At 40.6% G+C, this 17,430-nt stretch overlaps 2 protein-coding genes across 3 annotated transcripts in view; one reads left to right on the forward strand and one right to left on the reverse strand.

Annotated features, from left to right (window-relative positions):
- LEPROTL1 (leptin receptor overlapping transcript like 1) overlaps positions 1 to 17,430 on the forward strand; it is a 44,007-nt gene that overhangs the window by 6,645 nt on the left and 19,932 nt on the right. The window contains exons 2-4 of one of the 2 annotated variants that reach the window (XM_054497948.2): positions 916 to 991; positions 3,326 to 3,512; positions 4,805 to 7,117. In XM_054497948.2, the coding sequence (XP_054353923.1) occupies positions 916 to 991; positions 3,326 to 3,512; positions 4,805 to 4,921 (380 nt within the window). In that variant the 3' untranslated portion in view covers positions 4,922 to 7,117. Of the gene's footprint in view, positions 1 to 915; positions 992 to 3,325; positions 3,513 to 4,804; positions 7,118 to 17,430 lie in introns of those variants that run through there. The other variant, XM_054497947.2, reaches the window with a different exon arrangement.
- Positions 16,374 to 16,803, reverse strand: LOC129042228 (small ribosomal subunit protein uS8-like). Its single transcript, XM_054497949.2, has one exon. The coding sequence runs from the start codon at positions 16,801 to 16,803 to the stop codon at positions 16,411 to 16,413; it is 393 nt and encodes a 130-aa protein (XP_054353924.2). The 3' UTR covers positions 16,374 to 16,410.

Genomic DNA, 17,430 nt, shown 5'->3' on the forward strand with positions numbered 1-17,430 from the left:
TTTTCTAATGTAGATTAGGGAAGGAAACCCAGCTCTCCTTTTGCAAACTATTTAAAGATCTGCAACAAAATTAATTGATTAAAATCATTAACAACAGATATTCTCGGGCATTTTTTTCTGGTCAGTTTTATGCACATTGAGAGTATATGTGCAAGAAACAGGAGCTGATTAGAAGAGGTTTTCCTATAGGATGAGGTTTCTAAAGTCCAGTAAACTTGAGAATGTGGAGTTTCTCCACATACTGCTTTTCAAAACTGTAGTGATCTGTGAAGTAAATATAATTCTAATGCCCAGAAGAGCATTGAGCCTGTGGACTTTGACTCTTTAGAAAGGGAACCAGCATCTGGGGAATATGGTGGGGTACTAGCAGTAGGTTAGAACTTTAAAAATCGGTGTCACTGGCTGGGTGTGGTGGCTCACGCCTGTAATCCCAGCACTTTGGGAGGCCAAGGCAGGTGGATCACCTGAGGTCGGGAGTTCGAGACCAGCCTGACCAACATGGAGAAACTCCGTCTCTACTAAAAATAGAAAATTAGCAGGACGTGGCAGTGCATGCCTGTAATCCCAGCTTACTCAGGAGGCTGAGGCAGGAGAATCACTTGAACCTGGGAGGTGGAAGTTGCGGTGAGCCGAGATCAAGCCACTGGACTCCAGCCTGGGCAACAAGAGTGAAACTCCATCTCACAAAAAAAAAAAAAAAAAAAAAAAAGCCAATGTCACTTCATTTTGCCTTGAAGATACCGCAGAAGACTTATTCTAAGACTGGGTAACTTACACTTTTGATGGCAACTTGCCATTATTACGTTTGAGGGATTTTTACTTCTGAGGTTACAGATAATGTTCAGACTGCTGATATTAATAAAAATAATATTTAACCAATTTATATTCCTGTTGCACTTTTTATTTGCTTTGCAGCTTTGATTAGTTTGTCCTTTGGAGGAGCAATCGGACTGATGTTTTTGATGCTTGGATGTGCCCTTCCAATATACAAGTATGTAAAATGTTTGTCTTTCTGAATATTTAAGGGTAAAATCTTTGTACTTTTAAAGCTTAAAAAAATGTTTTTTTACTACCGTAAAAGTAATGTGGAGAAATGTTCACTTACCAAACACATACCTTTGTAAAAATCATCACTTAAAGTTTGTTTCTAAAGATTTTAGGACACCAAGATGCAAATAAGATTTTTGGCTGTTACCTGCTCTTTCACTACTGCTGAGTCTGCAATGGCAAGATAGCTACGCAGTACCTCAGCCCTCCTGCTCAGTTTTTAACATCTATTGATAATACTAATTACAAGAAAATTTAAAATGTCTTTTTGCAAAAAAATACCATAAGCAGTCAAAACACAATTAACTAAAAAAAAAAAAAGAGATGTAAACAGTTACTTTCCAGCCAGGTGCGGTGGCTCACGCCTGTAATCCCAGCACTTTGGGAGACCAAGGCAGGAGGATTGCCTGAGGTCAGGAGTTCGAGACCAGCCTGGCTAACATGGTGAAACCCCATCTCTACTAAAAATACAAAAAAAATAGCCAGGCGTGGTGACGCGTGCCTGTAGTCCCAGGTACTCGAGAGGCTGAGGCAGGAGAATCGCCTGAACCCAGGAGATGGAGGTTGCGGTGAATCAAGATCGCGCCACTGCACTCCAGCCTGGGTGATGGAACAAGACTCTGTTTCCAAAAAAAAAAAAATTTCTTTCCTTAGGATAGAAAGAACTTCTCAAAGTTAACATTTTAACATTTAGATAAATTAGAAAAAGATGGACAACTCAATAGAAAAATAAATACAAAAAGAGAACTACAAATTGCTAATAAGCACATAAAAATATCCCCAGCCTCACTCAAAACTAAACAAAATCTATTGGCAAAGACAAGAGACAGGGCAAACAGGCACTCTTTTGTGCTGTGGGGGGAGTACACATAGATAGTTTTCTTGGAGATAAGTTTGCTTCTAGCTCTCAAAGTATATATTCTTTGAGGTAGCCCTTTCACTTGTTAGACTTTCTCATACAAACCCACTTGCAGATGTTTACAAAGATTATATTTAGTGGGGGAAGAGTATGGATGTTCAAGCAGCCTTGTTTATTTTTTGGTTTTTGTTTTGTTCTTTTATGCCTTATTTATAAGAGCCAAAAAAAATTCTGAAAACATCCTAAATGTCTTTCGAAAGAAAAATGGTTAAATTATAGTAAATCTTTTAATGGAAATACTAGGCAGTCTTAAAAAGAACGAGGAAGAGCTGTAAGTGCTAACATGTAAATATGTTCGAGATATATTGTTAGAAAACTGCAGGGACCCATTCATATTTTAAAGTTTATGTGGAAGTGTGGAAGGGTCCCCGAGAAGCTCAGTAGGAAAGTGGGCAAGAGGAGATTGGGAACTTTCAGTCTTTACTTCTGTGCTTTTGTACTGTTTGAATTATTGTTCTTAAAACATATATTCAATTTTTAATTTTTTTTCTTAAAATATTTAGGAAATGGTCAGGCGCAGTGGCTCATGCCTGTAATCCTAGCACTTTGGGAGGCCAAGGCGGGTGGATCACCTGAGGTCAGGAGTTTAAGACCAGCCTGGCCAACATGGTGAAACCCCATCTCCACTAAAAATACAAAAATCAGCCGGGTGTGGTGGCGCACGCCTGTAATCCCAGCTCGTCAGGGGGGCTGAGGCAGGAGAGTCACTTGAACCCAGGAGGCAGAAGTTCCAGTGAGCCGAGATCATGCCGCTGCACTCCAGCCTGGGCAACAGAGCGAGTATTTGTCTCAAAAAAAAAAAAAAAAAAAAAAAATTTAGGAAACATAAATAGCTGCTTCTCATTAGCCTCTGTATAATCAGATCTCCACCATGATACCTATTTTATTCTATGGTGGTTTTAAGGACATCTATTTCTTTTTAACTTTTTATTTTGAAACAATTTTAGATTCTGAAGAAGTTGTGAAAATCATACACAGAGGTCCCCTGTACCCTCCACACAGCCTGCCAGAGTCGTAAGATCTTACATCACCATAGTTATCAAAACCAGGAAATGACTCTGGTACAATACAGTTAACTAGATGTAGAGTAAAAGCCATCTATTTTTATTGTGATAAATTCTGTATTCTGACTGAAAGTGTTCAACATTACTTTTAGCTTCTTTTCTGTATTTCGATTTCTGTAATTTGGGAGTTCTTTGTGTTGTAAGGGAAGTTTAGGGTTGTTTCAGCTTTATGCTAAGGTTGGGTATCATCCATTAGAAGTCAAGGGATTGAATCTTGATTTTTTAAAAAGACCATATTTTGTGTGTAGGAAAATGACATAGCAAAAATTACATTAACTTATTTTTCTTTTTCTAGCAAATACTGGCCCCTCTTTGTTCTATTTTTTTACATCCTTTCACCTATTCCATACTGCATAGCAAGAAGATTAGTGGATGATACAGATGCTATGAGTAACGCTTGTAAGGAACTTGCCATCTTTCTAACAACGGGCATTGTCGTGTCAGCTTTTGGACTCCCTATTGTATTTGCCAGAGCACATCTGGTAAGTGAATATATTCTTCCATTAATGATTTTATATTGAACATATGTTACATTTTTCTCAAGCAAAGTTTTTGTTAATGACATGAAAAGAGGTGAAAGACATAAGAGCCTAGAAGATAGAGATTAAAATCTCACTTTATTGTTCTTGTTAACTAATAAAAGTGATATTGGAGAACGTGGCTTGGATCTGCAGCAGCTGTTGGCTTGCTAATACTTTTTTTTTCCTTTTTTTTTTTTTTTTACTTTGAGACAGAGTCTTGCTCTGTCGCCCAGCCTGGAGTGCAGTGGCGTGATCTCAGCTCACTGCAAGCTCTGCCTCCCGGGTTCACGCCGTTCTCCTGCCTCAACCTCCCGAGTAGCTGGAACTACAGGTGCCCGCCACCACGCCCAGCTGATTTTTTTTGTGTTTTTAGTGGAGACGGGGTTTCACCATGTTAGCCAGAATGGTCTCGATCTCCTGACCTCGTGATCCGCCCGCCTCGGCCTCCCAAAGTGCTGGGATTACAGGCGTGAGCCACCACGCCCATCGGGCTTGCTAATACTTAACTGTCGGAGTTGAGCATATCAACTCCCCCAGTGCTGAACAACCCAGGCCTATCCTGTAAAACCTAAAATATGGAAGACCTGAGAAGATGCATGTGCTCTGCAGGCAGAAAAGCACTGAAGAGGGGAAGGGGCTGGCTACGGGTACTCAGTTCTTCCTCCCAAACTCACTGATCCATGCGCCTTCGTCTCTGGGGAGGTAGAGAAGACAGCCGTATGGAGAAGGCAATTGTTTTCCCACCCCTTCAAAAGAATGTACATGGGCGTGTTTCCATCTGTGATATGCTAAAATTTAATCTACTCTAGATAGATTTTTAGATTAAGGAAGAGTAAGCACATTCCTTTATAAACAGAAACTTGTAGAATTTTATGCTGCTTCTTCATAGCCCAGAAGTCAAGCTTGTTTTTGAATGGTCATTTCATGACTTTCTTTTTAAAGGAACCAAAGGTAAATGAAAATACTAGTATAAAAGTACCACTTTTATACTATAAATATATTTATACTGTATATATTTATATATATTTATACTATATATTTTTTACTGTATATACTATATATATTTATATATATTTATACTGTATATATTTATACTATATATATTTATAAGTATGTGTTCAGCACTGTGACAATTATTGTTACAAGCCATGTTTCTTTTAGATCATAATTGGGATACAACTAGAGCCTTGATTTTTTTTTCATTTTCCTTTCGTTTTTCATGCCTGTTAACTGAGTGTATCTTATTTCCATAGATTGAGTGGGGAGCTTGTGCACTTGTTCTCACAGGAAACACAGTCATCTTTGCAACTATACTAGGCTTTTTCTTGGTCTTTGGAAGCAACGACGACTTCAGCTGGCAGCAGTGGTGAAAAGAAATTACTGAACTATTGTCAAATGGACTTCCTGTCATTTGTTGGCCATTCACACACACAGAAGATGGGGCAGTTAATGCTGAATGGTATAGCAAGCCTCTTGGGGGTATTTTAGGTGCTCCCTTCTCACTTCTATTGTAAGCATACTATTTTCACAGAGACTTGCTGAAGGATTAAAAGGATTTTCTCTTTTGGAAAAGCTTGACTGATTTCACACTTATCTATAGTATGCTTTTTGTGGTGTCCTGCTGAATTTAAATATTTATGTGTTTTTCCTGTTCGGTTGATTTTTTTTGGAATCAATATGCAATGTTAAACACTTTTTTAATGTAATCATTTGCATTGGTTAGGAATTCAGAATTCCGCCGGCTCTATTACTGGGCAAGTACATCTTTTCTCTTAAAATTATTTAGCCTCCATTGTTACAAAAAGTGATAAAAATAAGTTTTCAATCAGTCAGGATGACATCACTCCCAATGTTATGCAAACATGCAGACGGTTGGCATACGTTGTAGACTGTATACTCAGTGCAAATATAGCTGCATTTATACCTCAGAGGGGCCAAGTGTTAATGCCCATGCCCTCCGTTAAGGGTTGTTGGTTTTACTGGTAGACAGATGTTTTGTGAATTGAAAACTATTTTATGGAATTGCTACAGAGGAGTGCTTTTCTTCTCAATTGTTAGAAGAATTTATGTTAAACTTTAAGGTAAGAGTGTAAAAACATTTTTGAGATAGGGTTTTTATTTATGTTTATTATTGTTAGAGTGAGTTGCAATGTGGGAAGAAATGACATTGAAATTCCAGTTTTTGAATCCTGTTTCTATTTATAAGTGAAATTTATGATCTCCTATCAACCTTTCATGTTTTCCCCTGTTAAAATGGACATACATGGAACCACTACTGATGAGGGACAGTTGTATGTTTGCATCATATATGCCAGAAAACCTTCCTCTGCTTCCTCCTTTTGACTTATTTTGTATGTTGTATATATTACATAAAATAACTTTTCAAATATAGTTTAATAACACTTAGAAGTGTTTACTTACCTGGAAAATAATTGCTATGCCGTACATTCAGAGTGCCCCCTCCCCCGCAAGGCCTTGCCATGATTAACAAGTAACTTGTTAGTCTTACAGATAATTCATGCATTAACAGTTTAAGATTTAGACCATGGTAATAGTAGTTCGTATTCTCTAAGGTTATATCATATGTAATTTAAAAGTATTTTTAAGACAAGTCTCCTGTATATCTCTGAACTGTTTTGATTTTGATTTCATCATGATAGATCTGCTGTTTCCTTATAAAAGGCATTTGTTGTGTGAGTTAATGCAAAGTAGCCAAGTCCAGCTATATAGCAGCTTCAGAAACATACCTGACCAAAACATTCCCAGTAACCAGGCATGATCAATTTGTAGTGGTCATTTACATCTAACAATTATCAGGACTTTTTTCGGGAGTGGGTTATAAAAACATTCAAGTTGGTCTGACAGTATTTTGTTAAGGATATTTGTTTGTATGTTTATTCAGTATACTTACATAAAAATTATTTTGCCATCAGCCAAAACTCAGTAATCATGACAGCTATCTTTTGTTGTTTTATGAAGTTTATTTATCAAGAAAATGGGAATAAATTTGGGATTTGTTCAGCTTTTTTACTAAAGATGCCTAAAGCCACAGGTTTTGTTGCCTAACTTAAGCCATGACTTTTAGGTATGAGATGACGGGAAGCAGGACGAAATATCGGCGTGTGGCTGGAGCCTTCACACTGGAGGCTGAAAGTGGCTTGTGGTATTGTAATAAGGCAGGTGCAGGTATACATGAGTTAGAGAGCTGGTGAGACAGTTGGGAACTCTTTGTGCCTGTGATCTACTGGACTTTTTTTTGCAGGAAGTGCATTCTCTGGTCCTTCCCTATTTTCTGTTCTGGATGTCAGTGCAGTGCACTGCTACTGTTTTATCCACTTGGCCATAGACTCTTTTTCTAACAGCTGCGTATTCTTTCTATATACTAATTGCATTGGCAGCATTGTGTCTTTGACCTTGTACACTAGCTTGACATAGTGCTGTCTCTGATTTCTAGGCTAGTTACTTGAGAGATGAATTTTCCATAGAATATGCACTGATACAGCATTACCATTCTTCTATGGAAGGAAAACTTTTGATGATGAAACAATAAAGATTTTCAATATCTATTTTAGTTTGTGGGTGTTTTTGAAATGAAAATATGTTGCACACTTTCGTTCTGCAGTGCATTAACATTTTAATAATGTGATGTAAAGCAACATGACATTGGTGTAATGTTAGACTTGCAGAAGTTTCCATTCCAAAATAAAATGGAAACCATAGTAACATATTACAATGCAGCCCTGTAATTTTGAGCTGTAGTAAAAGGATTGGTAATCTGGGAAGTAGAATTTTTACAAAATCTTTTACGAAAACAGTCATAAAAGGTTTTGTTGACATTTAAGACTACTACTGATCTAAAGGCAAGGTCCTACTTCTTAAAGGTTTTGTTGACATTTAAGACTACTACTGATCTAAAGGCAAGGTCCTACTTCTTAAATTTTCAGAACATTTTTATGACTTCTTATTATGTATTTATTACCACTCATTAGCATGTTACTTTTTGCAAACATTTTAAACAAAAAATGTTTCTGTTTGGTACACTGTGAAGAGAGAAAAGTACTGTTCTGTTTTTTCAAATATTAGTCGTGTCCCAAATTGTCCTAATTATAATCTTATATACTTTAAAAAGTTTAGGCCGTGGACACTAAATGTCTGCTCTAATATGATTTTTGGGGCATTGTCAATACAGATTTTTTTTTTCTTTTGAGACTTGCTTTGTGCCCAGGCTGGAGTGCAGTGGTATGATCTCAGCTCACTGCAACTTCTGTCTCCCAGGTTCAAGCGATTCTCGTACCTCAGCCTCCTACATAGCTGGGATTACAGGCATAGGTCACCACACCTGGCTAATTTTTGTATTTCTTGTAGAAACAGGGTTTTGCCGTGTTGGCCACACTGGTCTCAAACTCCTGGCCTCAAGTTATCGCCCTGCCACTCAGCCTTCTGAGTAGCTGGGATTATAGGCCTGCACCACCATGCCTGGCTAATTTTCGTATTTTTTGTACAGACGGGGTTTTGCCATGTTGACCACCCTGGTCTCAAACTCCTGGCCTCAAGTCATCACCACCACCACCCCCGGCCAACCACCCCCCCGAAAAAAGTGCTGGGATTACAGGCGTGAGCCACCACACTTTGGCCAAAATAATCCAGATTTCTAAAGTCTAGGATATTTATATTGAATGTGACTAGATTCTTAAGTTTCAGATAACTTTTAATCAATGCACCAAAGTTAACAAGCAACACAACGTTATTGTTAAGTGGTACGTGTGTTTTAGATCCCAGGATGCTTTATGATGTATACGATTGGTGGGAAATTGAAATTCGTATTCCTTCTCTATAAGCTTGCATTGCCCTTTCTTTCAGTGAAAATTAGGAGCTCTGATTTTATTACAAGTCTGTTCATTTTATGGCATTCTCAAGGAAGAAAACATATCCTGTAGGTAAATATTTCAGATCAATGAAGCTTAACTTACTAAGAACTAATGTTTGTTTTACTTTAATCATTTGATGAAAGTATTAAATGGATCGTACACTTGTGCTTTCTTAGAATATATAGTAAAACACTTTAATTTTTCCTTGGTAATTTAGGACTATCATCATAAACTATTTCCCCCACATCGTAAGTGGCTGCAGACCTGTATTTTTCTGGAATTGTGTTTTTGATCCTTTTCGTACAACTGAGTATTTGTTTCTAGCACCCCTTAACTTATTTTGTTTCCCAGTTGCTGACTTACAGTATATTAGGAAGAGTGGAAAGTGGTCAAGGAAAAAAATAAGGCAACCAAGCTTATTAAATCAATTATGTAACATTTCTGTATACAGTACATCAGTGGACTTAATTAGGGTGCCTCCTACCTCTTACACAAATGAAATGCTTTGTGACAGGTATTCTTCCTCTTGAAAGGCTTTTTTAACTGTATACTAGATAATTTGAGATTGCAAAAGGAGCACCAGATAAGGGAGGTGTTACCATGCTGTGCAGTGGAAGAAGCCTTATAATTAAGTTTACTACACTTTAATGTAGGGGTTATTCTGAGCTCAAGATACCCATAGACCTTTATCTGATTTCTGGGGTCTTATATCTCACTTCACCCTTTGTGTTTAGTTACTGAAAGTTAAGGGATGACGATAGATTTACAGTTTATTTTTACAAGAAACTTTATACTGTATGCTTTGCTTCCGGTCTCTTGAAGATTATTTGAATACATCTGTGGGTTTATGCCCATACACACGGTTAGTGACAGTAATTCGGATAGTAACTGTTAAGCTTGTAAATTCCAGCAGAGGGTGGTGGGAACAGAGAAAATCCAAACCTGTTTCTATGAGTGAGAGATTATGACCATAAAACATTTATCTTTCAACTATAATTCTGGGGAGTTTTGCATTTAGAGGCAGTACTCCGTGTGTGTGTATGTGTGTGTGTGTGTAGTGGAGGCAGAATCAGGAATTTTTTTTACTTCAAAAGCCAGTAGAGGCTGGGCGTGGTAGCTCACACCTGTAATCCCAGCATTTTGGGAGGCTGAGGGGGGTCGGATCACTTGAGGTCAGAAGTTCGAGACCATCCTGGCCAACATAGTGAAACCCTATCTCTTCTAAAAATACAAAAATTAAGTCGGGTGTGATGGTGGCGCCTGTAGACCCAGCTACTTGGGAGGCTGAGGCAGTAGAATCGCTTGAACCCAGGAGGCAGAGGTTGCAGTGAGCCAAGATCACGCCACTGCACTCCAGTCTGGGTGGCAGAGCGAGACAGTCTGGGTGGCAGAGCAAGACTCCGTCTCAAAAAAAAAAAAGCAAGTAGAATGTCTAATACTGTGAAAGAGAAGCGTTGTGGCAGTTTACAACCATAGAAACCAGCCAATAGAATAAAATGCCAAAGAATAAACCTGAGTATTTCCATATCTGTTTGTAAGATCATTAGTATTTATTCATTATCTTGATATATAGTGTGTCTGGCATTTAATATCAGAAGTATCTTTTTCTCTTGGTAGATCAGTTTATTGTATAATATCGTGTAAATACAACTGTGACATAAAAGTAAATGAACTTGTGTAGATTTGGGAACCTCCCCAAAATAGGACAGATGTTCTCCTGAAAGCTAGGTTTACTTATGTCATCTATTTGAGGATTGTTTCTAAAAGGGTTTACAACTGAAACAACTTCCTAGGATTAAACCAAGTGTAGGTGGATTTATTTTTGTCAGGGAGGTTCTAAATCATCAACTTCCAAAACATAAGCAAGAATTGGCTCTAAACATTAACTGAGTGTAGCAGTGAAGACAAAGGTGTTAGTCCCTAAGAATTAAAAGAAAAAGAAGATGGTTTTGAGCTATACTTCATACTACAAATGATGTTTGTCATTTACTAATTTAAATGGCCTAGTAATTATTTAAATTAAATAATTTATTAAATTATCAACTAAATCAAAACAGTGCTTAAACAGTGATTTCAAAAATATATACATTTAAAAACCCAGATGCTAAGAAATGTCCAATGTATTAGAAACAACTTGGTGTTCACATCTCTGTATTTCACTTCGGCTATGTCATGAGATAGTTAATGCTGAAATTCCACGTTTGGTTTCAGCTTTTCCTCTAGAAAACTTCCTTGTTCCCAGTGGCAGTTACATGCCGCATTCCAGGTACTACTGGAAATAGGAAAATCTTGGAGCACAGTCCCTCTCTGAAGTGGTAATCTAATGAGATAAGAGAGACATAGAAATATATCAAAGGAAGCCAGTTCATCTCCAAGCCAAGAGAGGTGTGGAGTTCACGGAAGGGAAAGGTTTGGGAGACAGAGGTCGGGTAGGGGGGGTTTTCTGTTGCTCTGGTGGGTCTTGTGCCAGCCAGCAGGGTCACAGGTTGTGAGAGTTCCTTTGGAGCAGCAGTCTGGGGTTCTTCAGTGTCCTGGGGTTTCGGATGCAGTTGGGGACAGCTTTTTGATTCTGACACCCTGATCTCTGGATCCCACATACCATGGAGATATAAAAAGTGTTGAGACTCAGGCTATATTTTAAACGAATAAAAGCAGGTTTGCTGATGAGTTGTGTGGAAGACAGAGTGGAGTCAGTGATGACTACCAAGTTTTTGCTCATCCATGTCACCTGGGTAGGAGTAAAGGAGTAGTAAGGGAGAGATTGAAAATAAAAATAAAGGTTCTGGAACACAGATCCAGACTGGTTCATCATATCCACCTGTTACCCAGACATGCCACGATTTGCCTTGTTTCAGACCCTTGCCAAACAAAACACTATTCAGAGTTGGGACGCTAACTTTGTAACCATTTTCTTTTCTTTCTTTGAGATGGAGTCTTGCTCTGTCGCCCAGGCTGGAGTTCAGTGGTGTGATCTCGGCTCACTGCAACCTCCACCTCCTGGGTTCAAGCGATTCTCCTGGCTTAGCCTCCCAAGTAACGATCACAGGTGTGCGCCACCATGCCCAGCTAAGTTTTTTTTTTTTTTTTTTTTTTTTTGGTAGGCACAGGGTTTCACCATGTTGGCCAGGCTGGTCTCAAACTCCTGACCTCAGGTGATCTACCCACCTCGGCCTCCCAGAGTGCTGGGATTACCGGCATGAGCCATTGCACCCGGCCTTTGTAACCATTTTCTAAATTCCTGGAGGGTTTACATTGTAGCACACATCACAGCATAGGGGCTACACACCAGGTTCTGGAGGCAGACCACCCAACTTCTAGCTCTTCTTGATGCTAGTGGTGTAACCTTAGCCAAGTTATTTAACCTGTGTCCTATTTCCACATCTATAAAGTGAAGATACTAATAGTATCTACCTCATAAAGTGGTGGTGAGATTTAAATGTAACCCGCAGAGAGCTCACATAGATAGTGAATGTTAGATGTTCGCTGTTACTTTCACTGTTTCTTACCAATTGCCTGTATTGCTAAGCAGTTTCCTCTTTTAAGAGGACAAACTTCAAAAACACATTTTAACGATCTACTTGACTAAGCATATTGATCCTCCCTACCCCTACTCCTGCACCGAATCTTAGAAATGATACACTTTTTTGGCCGGGTGCAGAGTGGCTCACGCCTGTAATCCCAGTACTTTGGGAGGCTGAGGCTGGCGGATCACTTGAGGTCAGGAGTTTGAGACCAGCCTGGCCAATATGGTGAAACCCCCTCTCTCCCAAAAAAAAAAATTAGCCGGGTGTGGTGGCTGGCTCATGCCTGTAATCCCAGCTACTCCGGAAGCTGAGGCAGGAGAATCGCTTGAACCTGGGAGTCAGAGGTTGCAGTAAGCCGAGATTGCACCACTGCATTCCAGCCTGCACAACAGAGCAAGACTGTCACAAAAACAAAACAAAGAACAGAGAAATACATTGGCAAAGTTAAAACAAGAAAGGGAAGCCTTGGTGGATCTGAAACTAAGAAATTTCTGAGAAAACGAAAACATACAGGATCGTATTGAAGAGGGAAACTGTGGGACCCCTGCCAAAGAGCCTGTCATCGCTGCAAGTGGTGAAATCCAGGAGCAGGAGGGGGCTTACTGAGGCAACTTGCAGGGGGAGGACTTGGGGTGCGGCAGGGAAGCAGCCAAACCAGCAGATGACTACGCATCTCCACGTACACACAGGTCTCCATCTCACCCTCCATTATGGGCCAGAGAGAACATGTTTCCTGCAGTAGCGAGGATAAGAATACCAAGTCTGGAAGAGCAGCCACCGGGCCCTCTGCTCAGCAGCACATCATTTTCATCCGTAATGCTGGGAAAACACTGTGCCTCTCCCTTTAGTGAGACCCTCAAGCAGGCATGGCTGGCCGTCCAGCCAGGGGGTCTCCATGCAAAGAGGATCACCCAACAGTGCAGGAAGAAAACAAATTCAGAGAACTCACCACTGAGGAAACAATAGAACACACCGAAGCTCCGTTTTTACAGTTTTAAGTATTGGAGCCACCCACCGGCCTAAGAAGACCCTAACAACTGTTGTACAAAGTCAGGCTGATGAGGGTTAAAGTTAGAGAACGTTTTACATTTTTTGCACCCAAATCCAATTAGGCTGCCCCAGGACTGAACCCTAGGGAAAACATTTTGGTTTTCTTCAGAGGCTCTTTGTTTTATCACAAAGATAGATTTGATTCAAAGGCACATAGTATAATCTTAATACGGATAAACCTTATTCAACAATGTATTCTCCTTCCTTTAACACTCGTCCTGAGACAATGAACCCAGAACCTGCCATCTGCTTGGATAGGAAGGTAGGGAAAAGTTATGCTCAGAATGACACATCTTACATGACATTTTTTGTTTTGTTTTGTTTTGTTTTGTTTTTTTGAGATGGAGTCTGGCTCTGTCACCCAGGCTGGAATACAGTGGTGTGATCCTGGCTCACTGCAGCCTCCACCTTCCCGGCTTAAGCAATTCATCTGCCTCAGCCTCCCAAGTAGCTGGGATTACAAGTGCCCGCCAGCACACCCAACTCATTTTTGTATTTTTAGTAGAGACAGGGTTTTACCATGTTGACCAGGCTGGTCTTGAACTCCTGACCTCAAGTCATCTGCCTGCCTCAGCCTCCCAAAGTGTTGGGATTGCAGGCGTGAGCCACTGAGCCCAGCTTACATGACATTTTGGATACCCACCTAGAACCCTGCATGGCCCATTGTGGACATTTATTCGAGTTGGAAAACTCTCTGATGGAGTCCAGATGGGCTCAATTATGCTTCAGCAGCAAACGACTCCCATATCTCAGGGCTAACAACAAAGGTTTATTTCTCACTCAATGTATCACAGATTGGCTGTGATTCTACTGGAATATTGTCTGAGGAACCTGGGCTATCAGTAGCATTGTCCGTCTTTTGGCAGACTTGGGAACAAGCATGGAGGCCTCCATGGTGGCTGTTAGATCTGCCTGGAGGTCACACGCACCTCCTCTACTCCCCTTTCATTGTCAGAGCAAGTCACACAGCCACACCTGACCTCAAGACATGGGGGAATGTGAATGCCAGCAAGACAGTCGACCGCCCTTCTTTATACAACTCTTCCCTTATTTCTCTCCTGCTCCTGAAACTCATGTACAGTATTTGACTTTTTTCTGATATAAATACTGTGGCCCAGGAGCGGTGGCTCACGCCTGTATTCCCAGCACTTTCGGAGGCAGAGGCAGGTGGATCCCTAGAGAGCAGGAGTTCAAGATCAGCCTGCGCAATATGATAAGCCTCATCTCTATAAAAATACAAAAATTAGCCGGATGTGGTGCCGCTGTGGTCCTAGCTACTCCAGAGGCTGAGGTGGGAGGATCGCTTAAGCCCAGGAGGCAGAGATTGCAGTGAGCCAAGATTTCACCCCTGCACTCCAGCCTGGGCAGCAGAGCCAGACCCCATCTTAAAAAAAAAAAAAATCTATATCATGTACCACTAGATATGATGTACTGAAAAGCACACCACTTCCATGATATTCTTACCAAAAATGCATACCTTCATCTAATCCTGCGCCCTTGATCTCCCTGGGCTTAGGTGATCCTCCTACCTCAGCCTCCCAAGTAGCTGGGACTACAGGCACGCACCACTATGCCTGGCTAATTTTTTTTTTTTGTAGAGACAAGGTTTCACCATGATGCCCAGGCTTAGGAGAATGCTTTAAAACCTCACAAATAGATAAGGAAAAGACAAAAGGCCCAAGAGAGAAATAGCAAAATATATAAACAGACAATTTCTGAATAAAAACCCATAAGTGGCAAATAAAGAGTGCGGGAAGGGGCATTATTCTCATTAGTAATCAAATAAATGAAATTTAAACATCAATATGATACTTTATATTACCCATAAATTTGATAAAGATCTATAAAGATTAGAATACCCAGTGTTTCTAAGAAATTATAATACCCAGGTAGTACATATGAAAATGATCACTCTCATAGATTTTAGGTGGGAGTGTAAGTAGTTGGTCTCAACCTTCTAAAATGTAATTTGGTAGTAAATATTAAAAGCCTTCTGTAATATTGTGATATAATAAGAAATATATTGGGAGGCCAAGCTGGGCGGATTGCTTGAGGCCAGGAGTTTGAGACCAGCCTGGGCAACATGGCAAAACCTTGTCTCTACATAAATACAAAAAATTAGCCAGGTATGGTGGCACATGCCTGTAGTCCCAGCTACCTAGGAAGCTGAGGTGGCAGAATCACCTAAGCCTTGAGGTAGAGGCTGCAGTGAGCTGTGATCATACCACTGTGTTCCAGCCTGGGTGACAGAGTGAGACCCTGTCTTAAAAAAAAAGAAAATGGGTTACTACTGTCATTTCCTGGCACATAGCTCCTAACATCTTTGCGGTCTGTTAGGTCAGCGGTCCCCAATCTTGTTGGCACCAGGGACTGGTTTTGTGGAAGACAGTTTTTCCATGGACAGGGAGGCAGGGGATGGTTTTGGGATGAAACTGTTCCACCTCTAGATCATCAGGCACTAGATTCTCACAAGGAGCACGCAACCTAGATCCCTCGCTTGTGCAATTCACAATAGAGCTCGTGATCCTGTGAGAGTCTAATGCCACCACTAACCTAACAGGAGGTGGAGCTCAGTGAGTAATGCTCGCTCACCAGCTGCTTACCTCCTGCTCTGCCGCCCGGTTCCTAACAGGCCATGGACTGATACTGGCCCCTGGCCTGGGGGTTGCGGGGCTTGGGGGTTGGGGACCCCTGTCTTATGTGATAAATGTCCTTCTGTTCCTGAGTTGTGTCCCTTAGGGTAAACAGGTAATAAAGTAAAGCACTTTCCTGTATTCTATGAGCTGCTCTAGCAAATGGTCAAACCCAAGAAGGGGGTTGTGGGAACCTCTGATTTGTAGCCAAGTCAGACAGACATTGTGGGTTCTCTGGAGACCTACTACTTGTGATTGCATCTGAAGGGAGGGACAATCTTGTGGGACTGGGCCCTCACCATGTGGGATCTGATGCTAACTCCAGGTAGTCAGTATCAGACATGAATTGAATTATAGGACACCCAGCTAGTGCTGGAGAATTGGTCAGTGTGGGGGAGAAAAAAAAACCATACATTTGGTGATCAGAAGTATTGAGAGATGTGTGAGTAGAGGAAAAAAAATGTTTTTTTTTCCCCTTTACACCTTCAAAATATGCATACCATTTGACCTACTAACTTCTTGTATTGTAATCCTAGGGAATTAATCAGAGACAGAAGATGGTCATCGCTTTACTAATTATGGTATTGAAAAATCAAAACAATCTTAAGGCCAGGTGTGCTGGCTCAGGCCTGTAATCCCAGTGCTTTGGGAGGTGGAGGCAGGAGGATCACTTGAGACCAGGAGTTTCAGACCAGCCTGGACAAAATAGTGAGACCCTGTTTCTTTCTTTTTTTTTTCTTATTGTCCATGAGGCATTTTATTTGTAAATATATGTATTACATCCCTAGAAAAAGAATCCCAGGATTTTCCCTCCTGTGTGTTTTCGTCTTGCTTCTTCATAGTCCATGATGCCAGCTGAGGTTGTCAGTACAATGAAACCAAACTGGTGGGATGGAAGCAGATTATTCTGCCATTTTTCCAGATCTTTGAGTTGCACATCAAATCTGGGGCTGATCACTCCACACTTGTTTAGCATGCCTGTGAGGTTCACAACAATTTTCCCAGCTCTGTGATCATCAACGATTTCAAATTCGCCAATGTAACCATGCTTCATCATCACAGTGAGAAACCAGACGATGACTTTGGAGCACAGTCTAATAAGCACCTGGCGTTTGCCTCTCTTTTTGGCATTGTTGATGCTCTTGAGAGCATCAGCCAGGACATTCACGCGCGCCATTGTGGTGGTGCGGAAAGATGGTGGAAACAGCAGTGAGATCCTGTTTCTACAAAAAATTTTTAAAATCTGAAAGTTAGCAGAAGATCAATTAAATCAACTATGACTATATTAGGTGGTTATTAAAAATTACATTGTAGAAAAATGCTTATAGACATAAAGTTTAAAAAGCAGGCTATAAAATAGAAATTAGTGTGAATCTACTGTTTGGGAAAAAAATATATATATATATTTTTTGGTTTGGTTGGTTTTTTTTTTTTTGAGACAGAGTCTCGCTCTGTCTTCCAGGCTGCAGAGCAGTGGCAGAATCTTGGTTCACTGCAACCTCTGCCTCCTGGGTTCAAGCGATTCTCCTGCCTCAGATTCCTAAGTAGCTGGGATTACAGGCACCTGCCACCACACCTGGCTAATTTTTGTATTTTTAGTAGAGACTGGGTTGTCCAGGCTGGTCTCGAATTCCTGACCTCAAGTGATCCAACTGCCTTGGCCTCCCAAAGTGCTGGGATTATGGGTGTGAGCCACCATGCCTGGCCAGAAAAACATAAATATATTAATATATGTACATACAGATACATGTGTACATGTGGAAAAAGCTGGAAGGTTATTATATCAATTTGCCAGGGCTGCAAT

The sequence above is a fragment of the Pongo pygmaeus genome, chromosome 7 (genome assembly GCF_028885625.2).
Source record: "Pongo pygmaeus isolate AG05252 chromosome 7, NHGRI_mPonPyg2-v2.0_pri, whole genome shotgun sequence".
Taxonomy (NCBI): Eukaryota; Metazoa; Chordata; class Mammalia; order Primates; family Hominidae; genus Pongo; species Pongo pygmaeus.